This window comes from Pithys albifrons, chromosome 19 (assembly GCF_047495875.1).
Source record: "Pithys albifrons albifrons isolate INPA30051 chromosome 19, PitAlb_v1, whole genome shotgun sequence".
Taxonomy (NCBI): domain Eukaryota; kingdom Metazoa; phylum Chordata; class Aves; order Passeriformes; family Thamnophilidae; genus Pithys; species Pithys albifrons.
The window spans coordinates 8440990-8459854 of record NC_092476.1 but is presented as its reverse complement, the minus strand read 5'-3'; the positions used below and the strand labels follow the sequence as shown (position 1 = coordinate 8459854).

The 18865-nt window shown below is 43.7% G+C and overlaps 1 protein-coding gene across 7 annotated transcripts in view; it reads left to right on the top strand.

The window, feature by feature from the left end:
* Nucleotides 1-18865, top strand: part of CD7 (CD7 molecule) — a 32407-nt gene extending 13542 nt beyond the window's left edge. For 5 of the 7 annotated variants that reach the window (XM_071573349.1, XM_071573348.1, XM_071573346.1 and 2 more), the window contains 8 exons: nucleotides 3098-3248; nucleotides 3929-4240; nucleotides 4612-4779; nucleotides 5539-5664; nucleotides 12678-13013; nucleotides 14497-14844; nucleotides 16182-16309; nucleotides 17282-18865. In XM_071573349.1, coding sequence (XP_071429450.1) covers nucleotides 3185-3248; nucleotides 3929-4240; nucleotides 4612-4779; nucleotides 5539-5664; nucleotides 12678-13013; nucleotides 14497-14844; nucleotides 16182-16309; nucleotides 17282-17392 — 1593 coding nt within the window. In that variant the 5' untranslated portion in view covers nucleotides 3098-3184 and the 3' untranslated portion in view covers nucleotides 17393-18865. The remainder of the gene's footprint in view (nucleotides 1-3097; nucleotides 3249-3928; nucleotides 4241-4611; nucleotides 4780-5538; nucleotides 5665-12677; nucleotides 13014-14496; nucleotides 14845-16181; nucleotides 16310-17281) is intronic. The other 2 variants (XM_071573344.1, XM_071573350.1) reach the window with 1 other exon arrangement.

Here is an 18865-nt window from a genome sequence, read left to right as displayed (position 1 = left end):
TAATTCTGCTTTTCCTAATGTGCTGAAAGCATAAAAAAATTAGTAATGTTTTGTAATGGTGAAATTTTTTTTTTACAGAAGTTGGTAGGAAGCCAAAGTGTGCTTTACATTCAGGATTTTTGCAGAGATTTCTCAGCTCAACCACAATGTCCTGCTGTTGCTTTCTCTGCAACGACTTGTGGGAGCTGTAGAAACAAACTCCACTCATAGGCTCACTCTGGAAAGAGCTGTTTTATCCCTTCCCTTGATTTCATTTTGTTTGATCGGGTTTTTTCTTGCAAAGACTTGAGAGTGATATTCAGCAGATCAAAGGGTGAAACTGGAACAGAAAGTGATATAAAAATTATCTCTTATTATGTAACTACCACTCCGTTTCTGGGAAACAAGAGTAGAAAATCAAATCTGTAGGATCTTCTGAAGTGCTTTGGGTTTATTCTGTTGCTGCCTTAATTCCTTAAGTAACATTATTTTCTCCAAACTCGTTGAAACTTAAGCCCTGGGCTCTCATTAGGGTACCAAATCAATGTTTTAGAAGATGTATTGCATTGTTGCACCAAGCCAGTTGTGCCTCACCATAAAAGCCATATACTAAAATGCCCCTAAAGCTGCAGAGCTCAGGCTGTGTGGCTGGATGAGGGAAAAAGGGGCAGGAAAATGCAGAGTTTACAGCTGGAAAACAGCACTGGATTTTGGGGGTTCATGACTCTGCTTAGTGGCTGAGGGAAGAGGATGCACATGCAAAGGCTGGGGCAGAGCCCTGCTCGGGCAGCCCCTGTGGTTGGGACTGGGGTGACAGCTCTGCTGTGGTCACCTTGGGCATCTCTGCTGAGGCTGTGCCAGAGGCAGAGGGCACAAAGCCTGAGGACACACACTGGAAAGGCAGGTTTAACTTGTGCTGGAGTAGGAACAAGCACTTCAGGAGATTGGAACTCTTCAGGTCAGTTGATTTTTAACTCTGAGAGAGGACATTTCCCAGAGTGATGCTGTTGCCAACATTGGAGTCTCAGGTTCATGAGTCAGGTCTGAGGTGGGGGAAAGCTGATCAGCTGGGTGTGAGTGGCTGCTGTTTGCTGAAGGAAGTCCGGATCCTCCTTCTTATCACTTTCCTCATCTACTGCTTGCAGGGGATCTGCTTTTAGTCTGGCTTTGCTCTGTTGCAGCTTTGTAGACAACTTCAGTAGCTCTGAAAAGTGAAAGTTTGTAATACTTTGAAAAGAAAGGGAAGCAGACAAAAAATGGATGGAAAATATTTTCTATCCAAAGAACATGTTTCATTTTAGATTTGAGTGTTTTATTGTTGAAGTAAGTTTAAAACTGATGAATGGAGGTGGCCAAGGCTGGCAAAGAGTCTCGGAAATCTGACGAAAAAGAAGATTTTAAGACAAGCCAGAGGGAGGGGACAGTGTTTTGGCTTTTGGAACTGAAGACAAGAGGGGAATTGGGAAGGAATGTCACCAGATGGGAGAGGAAGGGAGATAGCCCTTGAGAACAAAAAAAACATAAAAGAGAAGACAAAATGAATGAGGAAAGAAGATAACAGAAAACTACTGGGGAAAAAACAAACCTTAACCTCTGGGCAAATAATTCTGCCAGATGTGCTGCAGCTGTTCTGTGAGATGAACACGCTCCGGGGTTTAAATACATTGGAGGGATTTAAAGGACATGCAGATGTGGCACTTTAGGGACATGATCTAGTGGTGCATTTGGCAGTGCTGGGATAACCGTTGGAGTCGATGACCTTGAGGGTCTTTTCCAACTTAATGATTCTATGATTTAAAGTTGGTGACAGTCCATTGACACTGCTCTCCATAGGGGAGGAGGGACAGGCATTGTTAAATGGTGCTTGCACAGCAGGAAACAGGATAAGATAATGTGGGAAGTGGTTCTGAATGACCTGCTTTAAAAACAAACAAAAAAAGAGATAGGATCAATTTTTCGCTTTATCGGAAGAGGATGAGGGGAGATTGTTGTTAATCCTTGTTGGGGCAAGAGGAAATCCTTACAGGACTGTAGAAGGGGAGCAGGAGCCCTGTGTGTGAAGTGGAAACACCAGTCCCTCGTGTGGTGTGGAGTGGAAGTGGCCGGATCACACCTTGGCAAGTGCGTGCTGAGCAGTGCCAGGATCCTGTGCCTGTTGGCACCTGGAACAGGCTCGGCTGGTGGGTTGTGTTTCTCCTGTACCACCTATTTCTGGGATGGAACTCTCAGCAGCTCTAGATTAGCACAGACCATGAGGGACAAGCATTTATTCACTTCTGCTGGAGAATGAATTCATAATTAGGAATTAATGCATAATTAATTTGGAAATTTCCTCAAGGTACTTCTCAGGTGGGGACAGCAAAAAGTTGTTTTAATGAAAGCTTGTAATGAAAAACTATCAAGAGCAAAGCAGTTTGTGTTTTCCAGAGCTAGGCTGATAAAGAAAGTTTTCATTTTTTCCACATTTTTTTTCTTACTTGGAAAGTGAAACTTGTATTATACTAAAACATATTTCACAAAGTCATGACAGTTTCATTGAAATGACAGAGAATGAACTTCTGACTAAAGTCAAGAGATTTTTTTTGGAAAGAAGTACCAAGTTTTTGTTTTGTCTATTCATTTGATTTGAACAGATATTTCCCACCAGATCTTCTAAACTAAAAACAGAGTTCAAATTGACAATAAACATTACATCTTACATCAACTGAAACACTCACTCAGCACAAAATATCTTGCTTATCTAATTTTTTGAGTGTGTTTTGGAAGCAAAAGTGAGTCAGGCTGTTATTTATTGAATGTCCTGCTGAGAGATGCGTGCAAAGCCATTGCTTTGGGGAGCCTGGAAGACCTGGACACGGAGCCTCCTGCCCAACAGGAGGGATTTCCCTTTCCTTGCAGAAGGACCACGTGCCTTCTACTGCAGAGGTGGAAAGGGATGTGACCTTGGCACTGCAAAAGCCATTGTAGTAACAGCTGAGCAGTGTGAGTGTTCTTTGCCTTCCTTTCCCTCGGCTCCAGATATCTTGGCTAGGAGCAACATGGCAGCTGTTTCCTTTTTGTCTGGAGAAAGATTATGAGAGGTAATGGTTGCTAAACAGTGTATTTAATGTCCCAACAGGGAGATGAGCGAGGGAGGAGCCCGGTGAGCCTGACCTGGGAGCACAGAGGATCTCGCCCGGCTGGAGCTGAGCACGAGGGCAGCAGGATGGACTCTCCCCGTCTCCTGGGCGTGGGTTCCCTGCTCCTGGTTCTCACAGCTCCCCATCCAAGTGAGTCACCTTGTATGACCTCAGTGCCTTTCCCTGCACATCAGTAGCTAAAAAATATTTAGCTGTTATTAGAAATCTCAGCTGTGCACAGTTAAAACTAAGACCACAAAAGCTCTAAGGTGAGGAAAGAAACTAAGAACGTGAAGATTGATTTGTTTGACCTGTCACAATCACCTGTTTTGGGAGGGGTGACTCTTTGGGTCTGTCTGATGTCAGCTGAGGTGAGTCCTCTCCCAGAGGGCTGGCTCTTCCCCTGGGGACTCGGGATGAGTAAAGCTGGCACAGTGCATGGCATGTGTAATCTGGCAGCCATGAACTTCACTGGTCTTTGGATCTGGCTGGAGGTGCACCTGATAGGATTGTGCCAAGGACTTGGGAAGGAAAGAAAGCAAGGACAGATAATTCAGCTCAGCTCAGCAAGAGAAAAGCCGTTCAACTCACTTCCCAAGCTGCCAACTTCCTTATTAAAAACAGTGGCAGCAGTGGGGGAATTATAGCATATTTTTACCCCCAAACTATCTTGTGGACTGGCCCCGGTACTGTATAAAATTTGCCCACTGGCAGACAATGTCTCCTAAGCCATGATGGGTCATGCCCACTAAAACTCATCCCATTCTCTAACAGTAAACATCTGGGGAGTAGACTAGTAGAAAATACTTTTTCTTTGTTTTCTCATTTAGATGTAGCCATGCCCTGTGCTCCCCCTGCGGAGAGGACACATGACCCTTCCTCTGGCAAGACCAACGTGACCGTGTACCACTGCAGAGACTGTCCAGTCAGCATATGTGAAAAGCACAGCTCAGAAGGTTTTGCAAAAATCGCTAAAACACAAAACACGACGTTCTCAAATGGAACAATTCAGCTGGTGATTAGGGAAAACCGCATCCGTATGTGCTTTCAGCAAGCAGATACTTTCCCTGAAGGAATTTATCGCATCGTCTGGGAGAAAACTAGGGGAGTAGGAGACTCGTGCGGCAACCCAAGTTCTACAGGTATGCTCTGCTGGGAGCCTGGTTATCACCAGATGGAAAAATATTTCTGGATTTTAATTGCATAAATATGATGCTAAGCTTTTTACCAGTGTTTTGGTATTCTAAATTACATGTGAAAACTTTCTTGCCTTCCTCAAATGTGAGTTATCTCCATTATTGGTTCACAGAGTTCAGCAGCTTTAATGAGAAGGAAATCTCAGTGACAATGGTTGATTTGAACAGTAGAGGAATGAAACATCTCCAGCTCGTAGCAATCATGGCAATCTCCAGCTTTTTTTGCTACACGATCCACTTGTTTGACCTTTTCAACCCTTGATTGAAGGCTTTTTACATGACCCATACTTATGATTGAAACTTCTTTTGTCTTTCAGCTTTCTCAGACAATGAGAGAGGTAACATCAGTACCACGGAGAATAAAATCTGCTGTGAAGCAAAAACAATGACGTCGGAGTCCGACTCTACACTGAACTGCTCCACTGAAAAGTCAGATGCAGAACCCACAAACCCAGTAACTGACATCCCTTGTACAGGAATTCCAGGTTAATCTCTCCACGTTTTTTTTCCCTTTGCTTTGAAAGAGTTGTGCCCAGAGAGCTTGATGTGAACAGAGTTTTACGTGAGCAGGGTGGGGGGGATGTACTGTACACTCATACCTTGAACCCACACATGCTGTGGCTGTCCAGACTCAGAGAGTGGCCCATGGAGGTGCCCTGTCCTGGCCAGAGATATCCATAGGCTCAGGCTTCTGTGGCTCTATAGCAACAGAGACAAGGGATGCTGAGGGAACAGGGTACATGATGGGTGTGCAACAAGTTCACAAGAATTCTCCTTATCAGTAAGTGATAAATGAGACTTTGCCTCCAGATTAAGTCACATAGAGTTATTTTTATATTCAGATTTCTTTCAGGGTAGAAATCCCAGTCATCTTCCTTAGGTCATGGACAAATAGGTCTTTAAAACAAAATGAATTCCTATAATGGCCCTTGAACCCATCACTAAGGATGGGTCTCCCACCTCTTCTTTGTGGTTATTTCAGATGAGATGGACATTCAAGGTATCTGTTGTGGTGAGGGGCCAAGAATTATCTTTGAATGTTGATGAAGTCAGCCTTGTTCCAGGTGTCCTCAGGAAGATGTCCTGAGCCAGAGGCTATTTGCTCTTTCATTCGTAGGTTCCTGTTCTCTTTATCAGCTATTGTGGAGTACATTGCCCATGCACCAGGCCCAGTTCTTCAGGCTCATGGCTTGGCATTCCTGCTTGATTCACTGGGGTTCTCTTTGTTTTCTTCTACTCTCCAGGTACTACCAAAGGTGTCCTCGGTGAAAGGGAAAACACTGGCATCATCTTGGCATTAGGGCTGTTCCTTGTGCTTTGTGCAACAATGGCAATGTGCTATTACCATAAGCAGCACCAGCATCATCAAGGTACAGTCTGATAAATTGTTGCTTTCCTTTGGGTACCACACCTGGTGGAGGAAAAAGCATACAGGGTTTTCTTCCTGGAACTCACCTTCTTTCTGTTGGCTGGACGAGTTTGTTATGGAAAACAAGCACAGAGTACATTTCCTCTCTGCTTCCTCCTGAAATGAGGGCTCAGCCTTCCCCCGGTGAGATGTGATTCCCTGGAGTGATCCCAGACTGCAGAGCTGCTGAGCAGCTTCTCCTGCAGAGAAATGTCCCAGCCCAGGAGACTGATGGACATGAGGCGTGGGCTGGCAGGTCCTTTAGAATAGTTCCCACTCGCAGCTCTGCCCACTAAAGAGCCACCTTTAATTTGAGAAAGATTTCCCTAAACGTATCCAAGAGGGAAGTTTGTTTTGCAAACTAATATGCATGGAAAGAGCTGGGATGAGAAAGAGCTATGTAGCAAACAGGGAATCATGTGAATAAAATCTTCTGGAAGTATCAGCCTTCCTCTGTATTACCCTCTGCTTTTTCCTCCTCCCTCCCAACACAGAGACCCACAATGTTCTCCAAGTGAAATGATATTAAACCACCTCTTACTCAGAAATAGTTGTGCTACAAGACAGAACAGGACTTGGGATGCAACAACTGTGCTGCCCTATGGCAAAGCATCCCGCCTGGAATTCTGGTGGGGATTTGTGGAGAAACACAAGGCCTGTGGGTCTGTCTGAGATGGATATCAGTTACTTGGGAATTACAGATTAAAATAAAGAGGGAAAAAAATGGCTGCAAGTCTGTTAGTTTTAATTCTTCTAAGGAAATCCTTGCTCATGCTTGTACTTCCTACCTGTTGTTTTCCAAAGACCTGTCCTAGCATTCCATCAGATTTTTTGCTGTTGTTTCTATAATGTTAAAGGTTGGACTCAATGATCTTTAAGGTCTTTTCCAACCTAAATGATTCTATGATTCTATTCTAAGATTTGCCTTCTGGGGATTTAGTTGTGGTAAATGATGAAATCACACTACTACAATGGCAGGGAGGGTATTCAGTGAAGAACTAGATGTGTTTTCAGCTTTCAGAGCAAGAGGTGGTCCAGCAGCAGATGGGACAGGGGACGTGCTCAGAGGACTTCACACTGCAGGTTTCCAAGCCTAAATACAGGCATTTGGATTACAATTCTCACTGAAATCAACCTGTGCCCTTTTTGACCTCCCAGATATTTTTCTTTCAATTCTGCAGCTCTTAGACTTCAGAGACTGCCTTCAGAGGAAGTAAAACTCACACGTGTTTGAAAACCACCTACAAATGAGAAAACCCCTATGCCAACAGCACCTTCCTCTGTACTGATGTACAGCAACCAGCTGAAGCAACAGAGGCTGATTTTCCATGACACCTCATGATCCTGTATTCACAAATGGGCTGGTTTTCACAAATGGACCCTCAGCACATCCACGTGTTAACCAAGGACTGTGACTGCCACAGTTTTCCAGTCCCAGGCCTTCAGGAGTAACACCAACAGCACGCTGGATCTCCCATCCTCTGCTGGTGCTTGGCTGAGGACAGAACCATCCCAAGGTGTGTGGCTGACTCAGCAGCACAGGCTAAACCAGCTGAGTTACCTCCCGGACTCAAACTGTGGATTAATGTGCAACCCTTCAGCTGCTCTCGGCAAGTCTTCCACTGCATAACGTGAGACCACGCACAGGCATCTTATTTTCTTAATTCTCAGGTAGTCTGTAGTTCAAAAAAGACATTTTGTACAGGTGAATGGTTTGTTGAGTCAGAGAGGTTTGATCTTTTGAGCAGACATTTGATTTGGCACCACCTGCAGGTTGAGGACGTGTCCTCTGCATGTTTGTGCCTGTGCAGGGGTGGGTGGCAGGTTGTATCCAGCTCCCTCAGGAATGGCACTGGCTCACAGAGGCCACAGCCCTCTGCCAGGCTGACCAGAACCATGGTAGCAATCTTCCTGACAAATTAAGAAATTCAGGCAGTGACTCAGAATATTCTTTGATCTTCTTTTATGGAAGAAACACATCTGCTGCTATAGCCTGCTAAAGGGGCCCCCAAAGCAGCCATGGGCCCTTTAGTTTGTGACCCCATGGCAGCTCTCACAGGTGATGATTTTAGGTCTGTTCTGCTCTGTGGGAAGTCATTGTGGGTGTCTTTGAAGGAGCTCTGGTGGTTCCAGCCTGCACATTCCAGCTGCGTGCTCTGCCTCTGGACATCTCCACAGGGTTTGTCCTCAGCAAGTGCTTTGTAATATACATATATAGGCAAATATTTTTGTTCTCAGAATTATGGAATGATTTGGGTTGGAAAGGACTTAAAGACCATTTTATGGATAAAAAACTGTCAACAATGCTGAGGTGCCTGACTCACCCAATGCCATAATTTGATAGCTGCTTCTTCCTTTAAGTAATGGTATTTTTCTAAGGTTTTTTTACTGTATTAATGACAATAAAACATCACCCTAAAAACTGGGTATTCATTGGTAACCCTGTGTTGGTGGTATTATTATTTGGTCTGTTAATCTCCTTTACAAAGCATCAACATCCTGTGAATCCCAAACTCACAATCCAGTATTACTATCACAATTAATTTATTAAATGTGAGAAAAGCAAAGACAGGGAGTAAGAGATGTCTCCTGGCATCTGCTTTGATATCCAGCAGTGAGCCTTGGTGGGGCTAATTGAGAGCTCATTTCACAACCTGCCTTGTGAGGTGAGGGCCCCTCTGGTAAGGGGTGATGGTTTGGAGGAGATGCCTCAGCCCCTGAAGGGGAGCTCCAGCCGAGGACAAAGGCTTTCAAACTGATAAGATTAACATGTGTGTGTGGCTCAGCTTCGAGAAGGAAGATTTGGGAAGGGCTGTTCCCATGTGGGTGTGCCCTTCCAGCCTGCACAGTGGATTTTAGGTGAGGCTCAGCGTGCGCAGAACTGGCCCCACCGTTTAAATCCTGAGGTTCATCTGCCACGGCCGAGTGAGCTTGGACAGGGACAGTGAAGTCCTCGGGACTGTCACAGCACCCGGCATTTCCCAGGAGGTCTCCCATCCAAGTACTAATCCGGGGCTGACCCTGCTGAGCTTCCGAGATCTGACAGGATCGGATGTCAGGGAGGCATTTAACTGCCTAAGATTAACATAGGGTGAAGTGTTAAGAAATAGCATGGCCTCCCTTTGTGACATCTTCTAGGAGCCATTCTAGGAGCCAGCCCCCCTCAGGCATCTGCATCACCATCACCCTCCCAATGGATTGACTTTTAGCCATACAAACCACATGGAAGAAAAAAAAAGGTATAAAAAGTGTTTAGAGTTTAAACTCCAGGAGGAGAGGGAAACATGCCAATGTCTCTGTGAGGGCAACTGCTGCAGCTCCTCTTGGAACAATGTAGGGGTGAGGAGACCATGTGCTTTCTAATTTTTCTAACTTTACTTTCTTAGCTTTCTTCCTTTCTCACTTTGATTCTTACTTTATAAGCATTTCTTTTACTAAATGTGTTTTGCTACCTTCATACTAATAACAGTAACTTGCTTCACACTTTGCTACTTTATATTGGTTATTGCTTTTTGCTATTCTTTATAAGACCAGCTCTGTTTTGCTCTATAGTAACTTGCTTCACTTTCAGGGTGTAGTTTCTTCCTTTATTCAACATGTGTGTTGATAAGAAGCAGCTCTGCTCTTCCCTTTTGTTTTGTGTCACAGAGACAGTGGTGTGCAAGATATTTCCTTGTCCTGTGTTATTGAGAGAGTGTCTGGATAAGTGTTTTAGGTGGCTATGTTTTTAGTTAGTAGTTCTTTGTTGCTGGTTTCTGTCTGTTGGGAAAATAGGATACATTGGTGGATTGTAACTTGAGTTTGGTGTGTTTGTCTCTGTAGAATGTGCTTTGTGCTGGTTTCTTTTGGGGTCTTTTATTATCAATTAAATACAATCTTGCAGCTGAACGTTCTCATTGGCAAAGCAGAACCCACAATAACTGTCACATATTTGTATTAATAAATGTTATTTTGGGAACTGTTGTGGGAAAATATGAGGGTTGGTTTCTTGTAGCCTCGTTATGCTGTGTGCTGAAGGAGTCTGCAATGATATGGAATCTCCTGGTCCTGGATTATCAGTCCATTAACCCAGGAGAAGTGTGTGCTCTCTGCTTACCCCACCCATGTGGTCTCTGAGAGCCCCCAGAAAGGACACACAGGGACCACCGGTGAAGGCAGGAACAAAGAGGAAGTTTAATCAGGGGTACAGGTTTATATGGACTTTGGAGGGATACAAATTCACCAATAAGGGACAAGAGGGAAGTCTGGATTTGTGCCAGTAGGAGTAAGGAGATTTACATTTAATGGGAGGGGGTTACAGGAAATATGAGGTCACTGTCCTTCTCCCAACCCCCTGGCCTGGCAGGGGTTTATGGGAAGAAGAAGCAATGACTATGCAATTTTTACATTTAGTAAATTTAAACCACATTAAAACCATCAGTTGTTAAAGCATTCTCAGTGGCTGGCATATTTTCTTCATCCATCCATTTCTGGCATGACATCCTCCAATCCATGTATTGAGAATGCATTGCCGCAGGAAAAGTTCTTTTCTGGCATTAAATGTGGTCCTCATATCAGGGGTTAGAAAACCTTCCAGCCTGTGTTCTGTCCTGGCTTGGCAGGCAGTGCTGGGTTCAAAAGGCTCTAATTTTCCTGGAGGTGCTTATTGCTAATGTTTCTCCCTGGCTGAAGTGAAGCTTCACATCAGAGGTCAGAACCCCTTCCATTCTGTGTGCTGTCATTTAGTTGACAGACAGTGTTGGGTACAGAAGGATCTGATTGTCTGGAAGCGCTTACGGCTGATAACTTTTAATTAATACAGTTAAGAATAGAAATCTTTGCATTTCTGTCTCCCTCTTCCCTGTCACGTGACATGCCTGAACTCTGTTTTCATTACAATAATAGATGAAATTTCTGAGCTTTAAAGCATTCAAGAAATTCTTTGGGAATTCTTTGGGAACATCCCCCTTCCCCTCTGTATTCCCTAACCCTCTGTATTCCCACGGAGAGCAGTGCCCACAAGAAGAGGTTTTCATCATATAGGGGAGGGAGCAGGAGCTTCATGTGAGCTGCAGCTGGTTCCCTTTGGGGTGATTTGCAGCTCTTGTGCACTGCAGACACTCCAGAAAGGGTTGTCAGATGTAGAGCCAGGGGCACCTGAGAGGTACCAACTGTGATGCTGCTTGGGAATTTGTTCATGTTGGCATTGCAAAGATGGAGATCAAACCTTCTGTTTTGTGTGCAGGGGCTGTATAGTAATTCAAGGTTTTCCTGAGGTCATGGAGCATCTCTCATCACCTTGCTCCTTACAAAGCCAAGACTTTGGCATTTGCAGCCACCAATCTCAGCCTGTGGGAACACTGACAGGCTGAACTGATGGTACCAAGCACCCACAATTCCAGTGAGGCCACAGCTGGGGGAAACTGCCTGCCTTGGGCACTGCTAAGAGCAAAGTTCAGAGTGTCCCTGTGCTCAGTTGTCTTCAAAGGGAAGGTGGGTGCTCACCAGAGGCAACTTTCTGCTCCTGCCCTCAGGGCTGGGGGTTGCTCAGTTCCAGGAAACCAGGGGCGGTTTCAGTGTGAAGTTAAAACCAAGAGGCACCTCTCAGAGAAATGGCTCTTCCCCCTCTCTGACACATTCGTTGTGATGCAAAGGCAAAGGCAGCACCTGCTGACACCTTTTGGTAGCGAGCTGATGTAGCTGGAAGACAACAGGCCAGTTTGGGGACAGAACCCTTTCTCCAAGTCTTTAACTCATCAGTCAGATCAGAGAGCAACTAAAGAGACCTTTGAAAATGCTGTGGGTGTTGTGTCTCCCAACTGCATCTCTCTTTCTTCTGCTCCTCCCGTGCCTTCCTGCCCAGAATGGTATGTACAGTGTAGATTCTCTTACAGTTCAATATTTTCTTTCCTTCTCTTTTTTTGTTTGTTTTGTTGGTTTTCTCTTCCCCCTGCCCCTTAGTCTATTGTCTCAAACATCTTCCTGCCAAATTCACTATTAGCAAAACCAGGTGGAACTTTGAAAAAAGAATCTCTGAACTTACAGAAGGAACTTCCATTACTGAATGTTGCTTCTCCGTTACCCCATTTCTCTGCTGTGTTGGAAGATAATTGCTGATGACTCCTGGGTTGTCTTAATTCCTTCTCTAAGTGTTGTAGGAGGTCTAGTCAGTTGGAGTGACCTACTGTATCTATATTCCAACAATCTTGTCTTTCTGTGTTTGAATTCTATGTCTGTTCCCTTATTATAATTAATTATCCTAAGCATGTAGGGATCCTTAATTTGCTTCTCAACATTGAACAATTCAATCTTTCCTAAACTATGTTTGTTGTAGACATGTAACGCTTTCTACTTAATTTTTCTTCCCTTTTCTTCTGATGTGATTTCTTTTAGGCGTTTCCCATTTGATCCCTCTGTTTCTTGCTATTCATTACACAAGTATTTACTCTTCTGTTTCTTTTGATCCTGAGGTAATTAGAGAACTCCAAGGGTCTCATTGTACATTTTTGTTTATTACTATAGATTGGAGTTATACCTTCTGCAGTCCTCTTCCCATGATTATCCAGTTTCCTGATGGTCTTTAAAAAGGAAAAAAAAATATTTTTCCTCCTTTCTCTGTCATCTTTGAATTCCAGATTTAGAACCCCAAAGAGCTCCAGTTGTCAGGCTGAGTTCAGTGACGCTTTTATTTGGAGAACTAACAGGATCATTCTGGGAATCTACAGAGCAAACTCAATTTTTTGCATGAGTGACAGAAGCTACTTCTTTGCCAAGGCCTTTTAAGCTTTGGGAAGGTGCTGGGTTGAACAGGTCAATGGGCATGAAAAGCACTCCAGGGTTCAGGGCAGCCAAGAGATGGCATGTACAGAGCAGCAAGACAGGTCTGGCCTTTGAGAGGTTCTGTTGGCAGAGTAGTTGGTTTTGAAAACAACTTTGCAATTATCAGATCAAGAAGAACTCTGGTACTACCATCTCAATTGCATTTCTTATCTTTAGGTGGAGAAAATGAACAGTCACCAGATGTTATCAGTGTTTGGGAAGGAGACTCCATCAGCATAACTTGCTCAATCAGGGATTCAGGAAACCATGTGGGAATGCTCTTGAAACATAGTGGAAGGTACAATGTGGTGTATTCGACCAGGGACGGTCCTTCAAACATCTCTCCTGCTTTTGTTGATCGTGCCAAGTGTTCAAGGGAAGGAAGGAATTACAGGATAACTCTGCACAATGTCCAGGAATCTGACTCCCATGTCTACATGTGCACTGAGTATGTTAAAACTGATGACGATCAGAAATTCCTGGATGTGAAGAGAACCATAGTAGTGGTGAAAGGTACTGCAGTTCTACCTTTTGTCTCATGAATTATTACATACAGATCTACATTTTAGATCAGAGATTGGAAGCAAGCACACTGGGAGGAGGGAGAGCTTGTCCGAGCTCTACCGTGTCCACTCAGGTAATGAAGAAAAATGTGGGTCTGGTCCTAGAAACATTGAAGAAAACACATTAGATAGTACAGTACCAAAAAACCCCCATCCACTCTAGAACATCAATTGGTGACTGATTTAATTGTAGCTACAGGTTTTCACCTATTCCTCACAGGTAGCTGCAGCAGTTTGGAAATTGTGACAACCTAGAGCTCTTTTTCCAAAACAATCTGTCAAATCTTTATGAATAACTAGAAGAGCAATGAGTCTTTTTTTTTTTGTAATTATTTTTGTAGCAGTTTTTTCAAATCTCTTTTGTTTTAATTATTTTATCTCGAAAATTGATCATAATTGGAAAGCTAATGCTAGGCAGGGCCTGCAAGATGGTTTTTCTGTTCTTAATAAAGAGTTGAGAGTGGGCACAAGTGGTCCCTTTCGCAGATGTTTCTGGTTCTGGGAAGAATTTTATTGTCTTTATTTTTTACTTTTTTTTTTTTTTTTGCATTAGGAAAGGGTTTGAGACCACACTATTCTTTGGTAGATTATTCCTCATCTATCTGATGAGATCATCTAACCTGAAACATCTTTACCAAAACTTACAGGGTTTTCTTTCTTTCCTGTCCCCAAGACACGTGAAATCTAATTGATTGCTGGATCAGCAATGGCAATTTGGATCCATGAGGAATTATCCTGTTCTTCCTTAAGCTTCTCTTTTCAAACTTCTTGGCTGCTTTTTCTCAAATTAATTCTGTCTTGTTTATGTGTAATGTTTCTCCAAACGATTTTATTAAATTACTTTATATCTCTTTTTGATTCTGATCCTCTTCTCTAAAATGCTTGTCCCTTTCCCTTGGCACACCTGATAAATTCTGCCTTCATTCCCTCATCCACATTAATGGTAATGTTAAAAGGAACAATAGAGGAACTCAGTGGAATGTCTTCCCAGATGGGCAGCAAGCCATTAATAATTACTTTTTGAAGATAATTTTCAGCATTGATGGGAGATACGCTGTGTGAGTTGATCCAAATATTCCCCAGATCTTCCTATGTCTTCCTCTCACTTGAGAAAGCAATCAGTGAATGATCCTTGTCTCAGGGCCATGCTGGCAAGGCTGTATTCCCTTAGAAATGGGCAGTATATGTATTTTTTAGGTCGGTACAAGACCCTTTACAACCAGGTAAACCTGTTGATCAGCCCTTCTTTCAGATCCTGAGGCAGGAAAACATGCCAGGGTGTACTAAAACACATCCTTCTCAAGAACAGGTAGCCTGTTAAAAAATTACTTTTATCTAACTTTCTGTGGTCTGTTCTTTCTGTCTGTGACCCCTGCATTTGCTCCCCAGTTCAAATGCACCATGTGAGAGCCATTAATCTCTCTTGTTTTTAGCTAAAAGTGGTGAGGCTTTGGAGCAGTCCCCGCTCTACGCCAGCCCCCAGCAGGGCCAGTCTGTCAGCATTGCCTGTGGGATGCACAGCTCGGAGGCAGGGGAAGGGATCTACCTGCTCAAGACTCATGTGCAGCCTGAAGAAGTTCTGCAGCTGTTAAGCCAGAGTGCTGCAAGGATTTCACCTGCCTTTGCTGGTCGCTTGAACTACTCAAAGGAAGGGAAGCAAATGGTGATAACTCTGCACAACCTGCAGAAAAATGACACCGATAACTATGTGTGTGCAGAGCAGGTAACTACCAAAAATACCCGTCTCCTCTCAGCCAGGGGCACCATGGTGCTGGTTAAAGGTATGTTCCTTTTGCTTGTTTAATCATAATTAACTATGGGTGTGTTGTAATGCAAAAAGTGGACAAAAAGCTTGCAGAAATCTAATTAGGACAGACAAAGCACTAATCACTATGTAGACTTCATCCTGGACCTGGGAAAGTTTGGAGAGCAGGCTCAGACCCCTCAGTGCCCTGTTGTGCTTGGAGACAGAAACAGGCACTGTGTTTCTACCTGCCTTGTACAACCAGAGGGGATTTCAGGAGAGAAAACTTGCTATAATCCTGCATCTTAAAAGAAGAAAAAAGGTCAGAATAAGATAAACATTCCAGTGCCTGCGTGAATAATCTGTCAGGTTTAGGATATGAAGAAATATTTTTAAGAGCAATTCTTTGATCTTAAAGTGACATCAATGTCTTTTAGAAATCACTCCCTACAGCAAGTCTTTGTGTTTAAATATAGGTCACACAGGGGAGTCCTCAGGGATTTACTTCAAGCCCCACAGACCATTATTACACACTGAGCACTGTGAGTGGGTGCTCCAAAGAAGGTTTTTTATTTTTCTGCAGGATGGTGTTGTAACCATTGGCTAAGCTGGAGACAGAACCAGCAACATAGTGCTTGATTTTGGTCTTACTGGTGCATTTTAATCCTGTGCACTGAGCTTTGGTGAGGTCTTTGTAAAACAAGGTTTACAAAGGCCCTAAGAATCACACAGGAGTTTTCTGCAGTCTGCAAAGATGAATGTGGTCTCATCCTGTGCTGCCACCCATAACTGGGGCAACATCTCAGTGAAGTGAGCTGGGGAGGATGACAGCAGCACACCAAAGAAGGAGGGTGATAATGTTATTCTGATATGGATTAACTGAGGTTTTGGAGAGCTGGGACTCTTTCCATTAGCACTATTCATCTCAGTGGAATACATAAATCACAGCACACTCCTGGTTCTGTCTGTACCACTCCCAAACTGGCTGTTGGACAATTCCTACAGAGCCCTCAGTGTTGCCTTAACCCTGCATAAAACATTTTCTGTTCCCATTGTGAGTGTGTGGTCCTATTTCTGCTCAGTGCTATGGAAGGTTTTGCCTTTGCAGAGTGCTCCTCTCTGCCCCTTCACGTGCCACCTGCAGTCACTGCCAGCCTCTGGAAGAGCCCAGGGAGTGCCCATGAGAATACCAATGGAATGACAAACGTGACTGTGTAGCTGTTGATACCTGATTTTTTTTCCTTGATCTGTAGATAGTTGCTTTTCAGAATAAAAATAACATTCTACCTCTTTGTATTTTTAATAATAGTAATAACAATAATAGTGATTATGATAATAAAAATAATAACAATAACAATGTTATTATAATCTTAGATGCAGAAGGGCAGCAGGCATACTCCCAGCAGGCATGCAGTGCTGGTTCCTGGGCCATCTATTCTCTCAGCATCCTGGTGGCACTGCTGTTCTGTGCACTCGTGTGCTGCACCTTGTACCATGTCAATGTAAGTATGTTCTCACCATGCCAAAGCCAAACTGCACCTGGACTGAGCAAATTATTTATAAACAGTGACTGAGTCAAGCAAACCTTCAATTTCTATTGTTTCCTATTTGCTTTTGTTTAATGTCTCCCAGCTGTAAACCCTCCCAGTAAACACAGTGTCTTATGTTTCTCTTTGTAAATGAGATATTTCTTTGCCTATTATAACAAACCTCAAGTGAGCCACAGGGTCACAACACAGCCATGGGTTGTGTGTATCTCCTGGACAGAGCACCTCACTGTTCTACTTTGCTTCCTTTTTTTAAAATATTATGGGAATTGGGACTGGAGCTGTACATGGCAAACTTGTAAGAGAAGCAAGAGAATGTTTAGAGAGCAACAAAAAGTCATAAATGGTCTGATGTCTGAAAGTAGCACTAGGAGAAAAATTTTGCTCTGTTCTAGAAAAAAATTCACTAATTTTTTTTCCTTTACTGGTATTATTTATATTCATATACTGCAGAAAGTGCCCAGAAATTATTTGTCTCTGTTAGATCCTTCTGCTCCATAAAGATTACTAAAAATTAACAGTGTATGATTCACAGGCTCCTATCCCTCCTCATGTGGCTTCAGCACTGCTAAAAACCAGTAGTACAACATCACTCTGTTGGGAACATCCCTGTGGGAACTGGTCTCTCATGTCACCAGTGACAAAGAATGAGCCTCATTTATGTAGGAGTTATAGTTACATCCAACTCCTGAAGGAAGTTTCAGTGAAATTGCATCAAACTGCCAATAGAAAGTTCAGTAAATAGATTGACAAATTACACTTCATCCTCTAAGACCTCACAGTGTTGTGAAAGGAATTTTAAAAGTACAGTTCCTCTTCCAAGAGATGAACTCCTAAAGATGTGGATGGATTCCTAAGACAGAAATTGCTCCTTTGTTGGGGTCTTTTCAGGTTCTGTTCTGAATGGCTGTTTTCTTTGTTTTGCAGATAAAGAAATATTTTCAGAAAAAAACCCTAAATGTGGTATATGAAGATATGTCTTACAGTTCCAGACGGAACACGCTGGTCAGAACCAACACCCTCTCCAAGGCCATCTGAGCTTGTGCCAGCTGGGACTGTGTGTGCATCAACCACTCCTTTACAGGTCTCTCTGAGAGCTGCTTTGACAATCTGATGTAGTAGCTCAACTGAAAGTGCTATCACCTGCCTTCTTCAATGGAAAAAAACCCCCTCATCTCCAAAGCTTTTTTCTGCTTTTTAATTTTTTTTAATGTATAGGAAATGTAGCAAAACACAGGCAGCCTGTACTCGTGTCTGCAGTTCAGTATGAGAAACAGTATTTTTGGACTATTCATTTGGCTGGATGCAACATTTGGGCTTGTTCTTTGCTAAATAACCCTCCCAGGGAAGGCGGGAGGGGTGGAGAGGTCTGGTCTGAGCTTTGGTAAGTGCTCAGGAAGAGTCTGTTCAATAATTTGGAATGAATCCACATATACAAGGATTGCAGTTCTCTCATGAATCCTTGTGGGTCTGCCCAAGAGCTCAGGGAGCTAAAACTACTTGAGTTAGAGCAGGGAAGTCTATTCTGAAGACACTTAGAAATGTGGCAGGGTGAAATGCTGGCTATGTGGGGGCTTACCTGTTCCAAGGTTATAACGGCCCATGAGAATTCCACCAAGTCTCAATTTCAAAGGACTGCCTTTGTCACAGCTGCTGTGAGTCTTGGCATGGTTGGCAAGCAAAGTGACTCGACTTGGAGCATGGTGGCTTCTTGGGACAGCTGGTGACATGCTCGTGTTGCCTCAGAACTACCCAGCAGAACGTCTCCAGGTCAGTGACTCCACACTGCACAGTGCAAGGTGAAATAATCTGAGATAAAGCCAATTCCTGCATTCCAGTGTGGGCAGCTCTGATCTAAAAATCCTTCTTATCAAAGGAATTTATCAGAACTCACATCAGTCAAGTGGAAGCTGGATTTGGTGGAGTAACAGCTTCTAACAGGTCACTCCAGGGAGCAAGGACGGCTCAGCCCCTCTGGGGGTGTTTTGGTTTTGCAGAGCTGGGGCCCGCTGTGGAAAGTCAACAATCTCTTATGCCCAGAGGAACATCGAATTGTTCTGTTACAGGGCAGGATTCATGGGGCTGGCTTGTGGTTCCTGAGGGCATGCTGGAACTGGAGTTTTCCTCTCTTGATGTATTTGTTTATTTTTTTAAGGATTAGGGTAATTTTGCCCTTGATGAGTGCAGAGCTGGAGCAGAGCCAGGCACGGGGGATCCTTCCTCTCCAGAGCTGAGCTCTGCTGAGATCCCAGCTTGCCAAGCCAATCCTGCCCCTCAGGAGAGCCCATTTGCCTCCAGGTATTGCTCAGGAAATGCTGTGCACCAGACCCAAGGGGGACAGATCTGCTCACTGGGGTGGCTGGTGAGGGGACGGGGTCACCCTGTGAACAAAGAGGTGCCATCGTCACACGGCCATACCTGAATAAAAGCGTGTTTGCTTTGTACAGTTGCTCAATATTCTTATATATGTATAAAAAACTATTTCATATATCTTGCAAATAAATTCTAGTT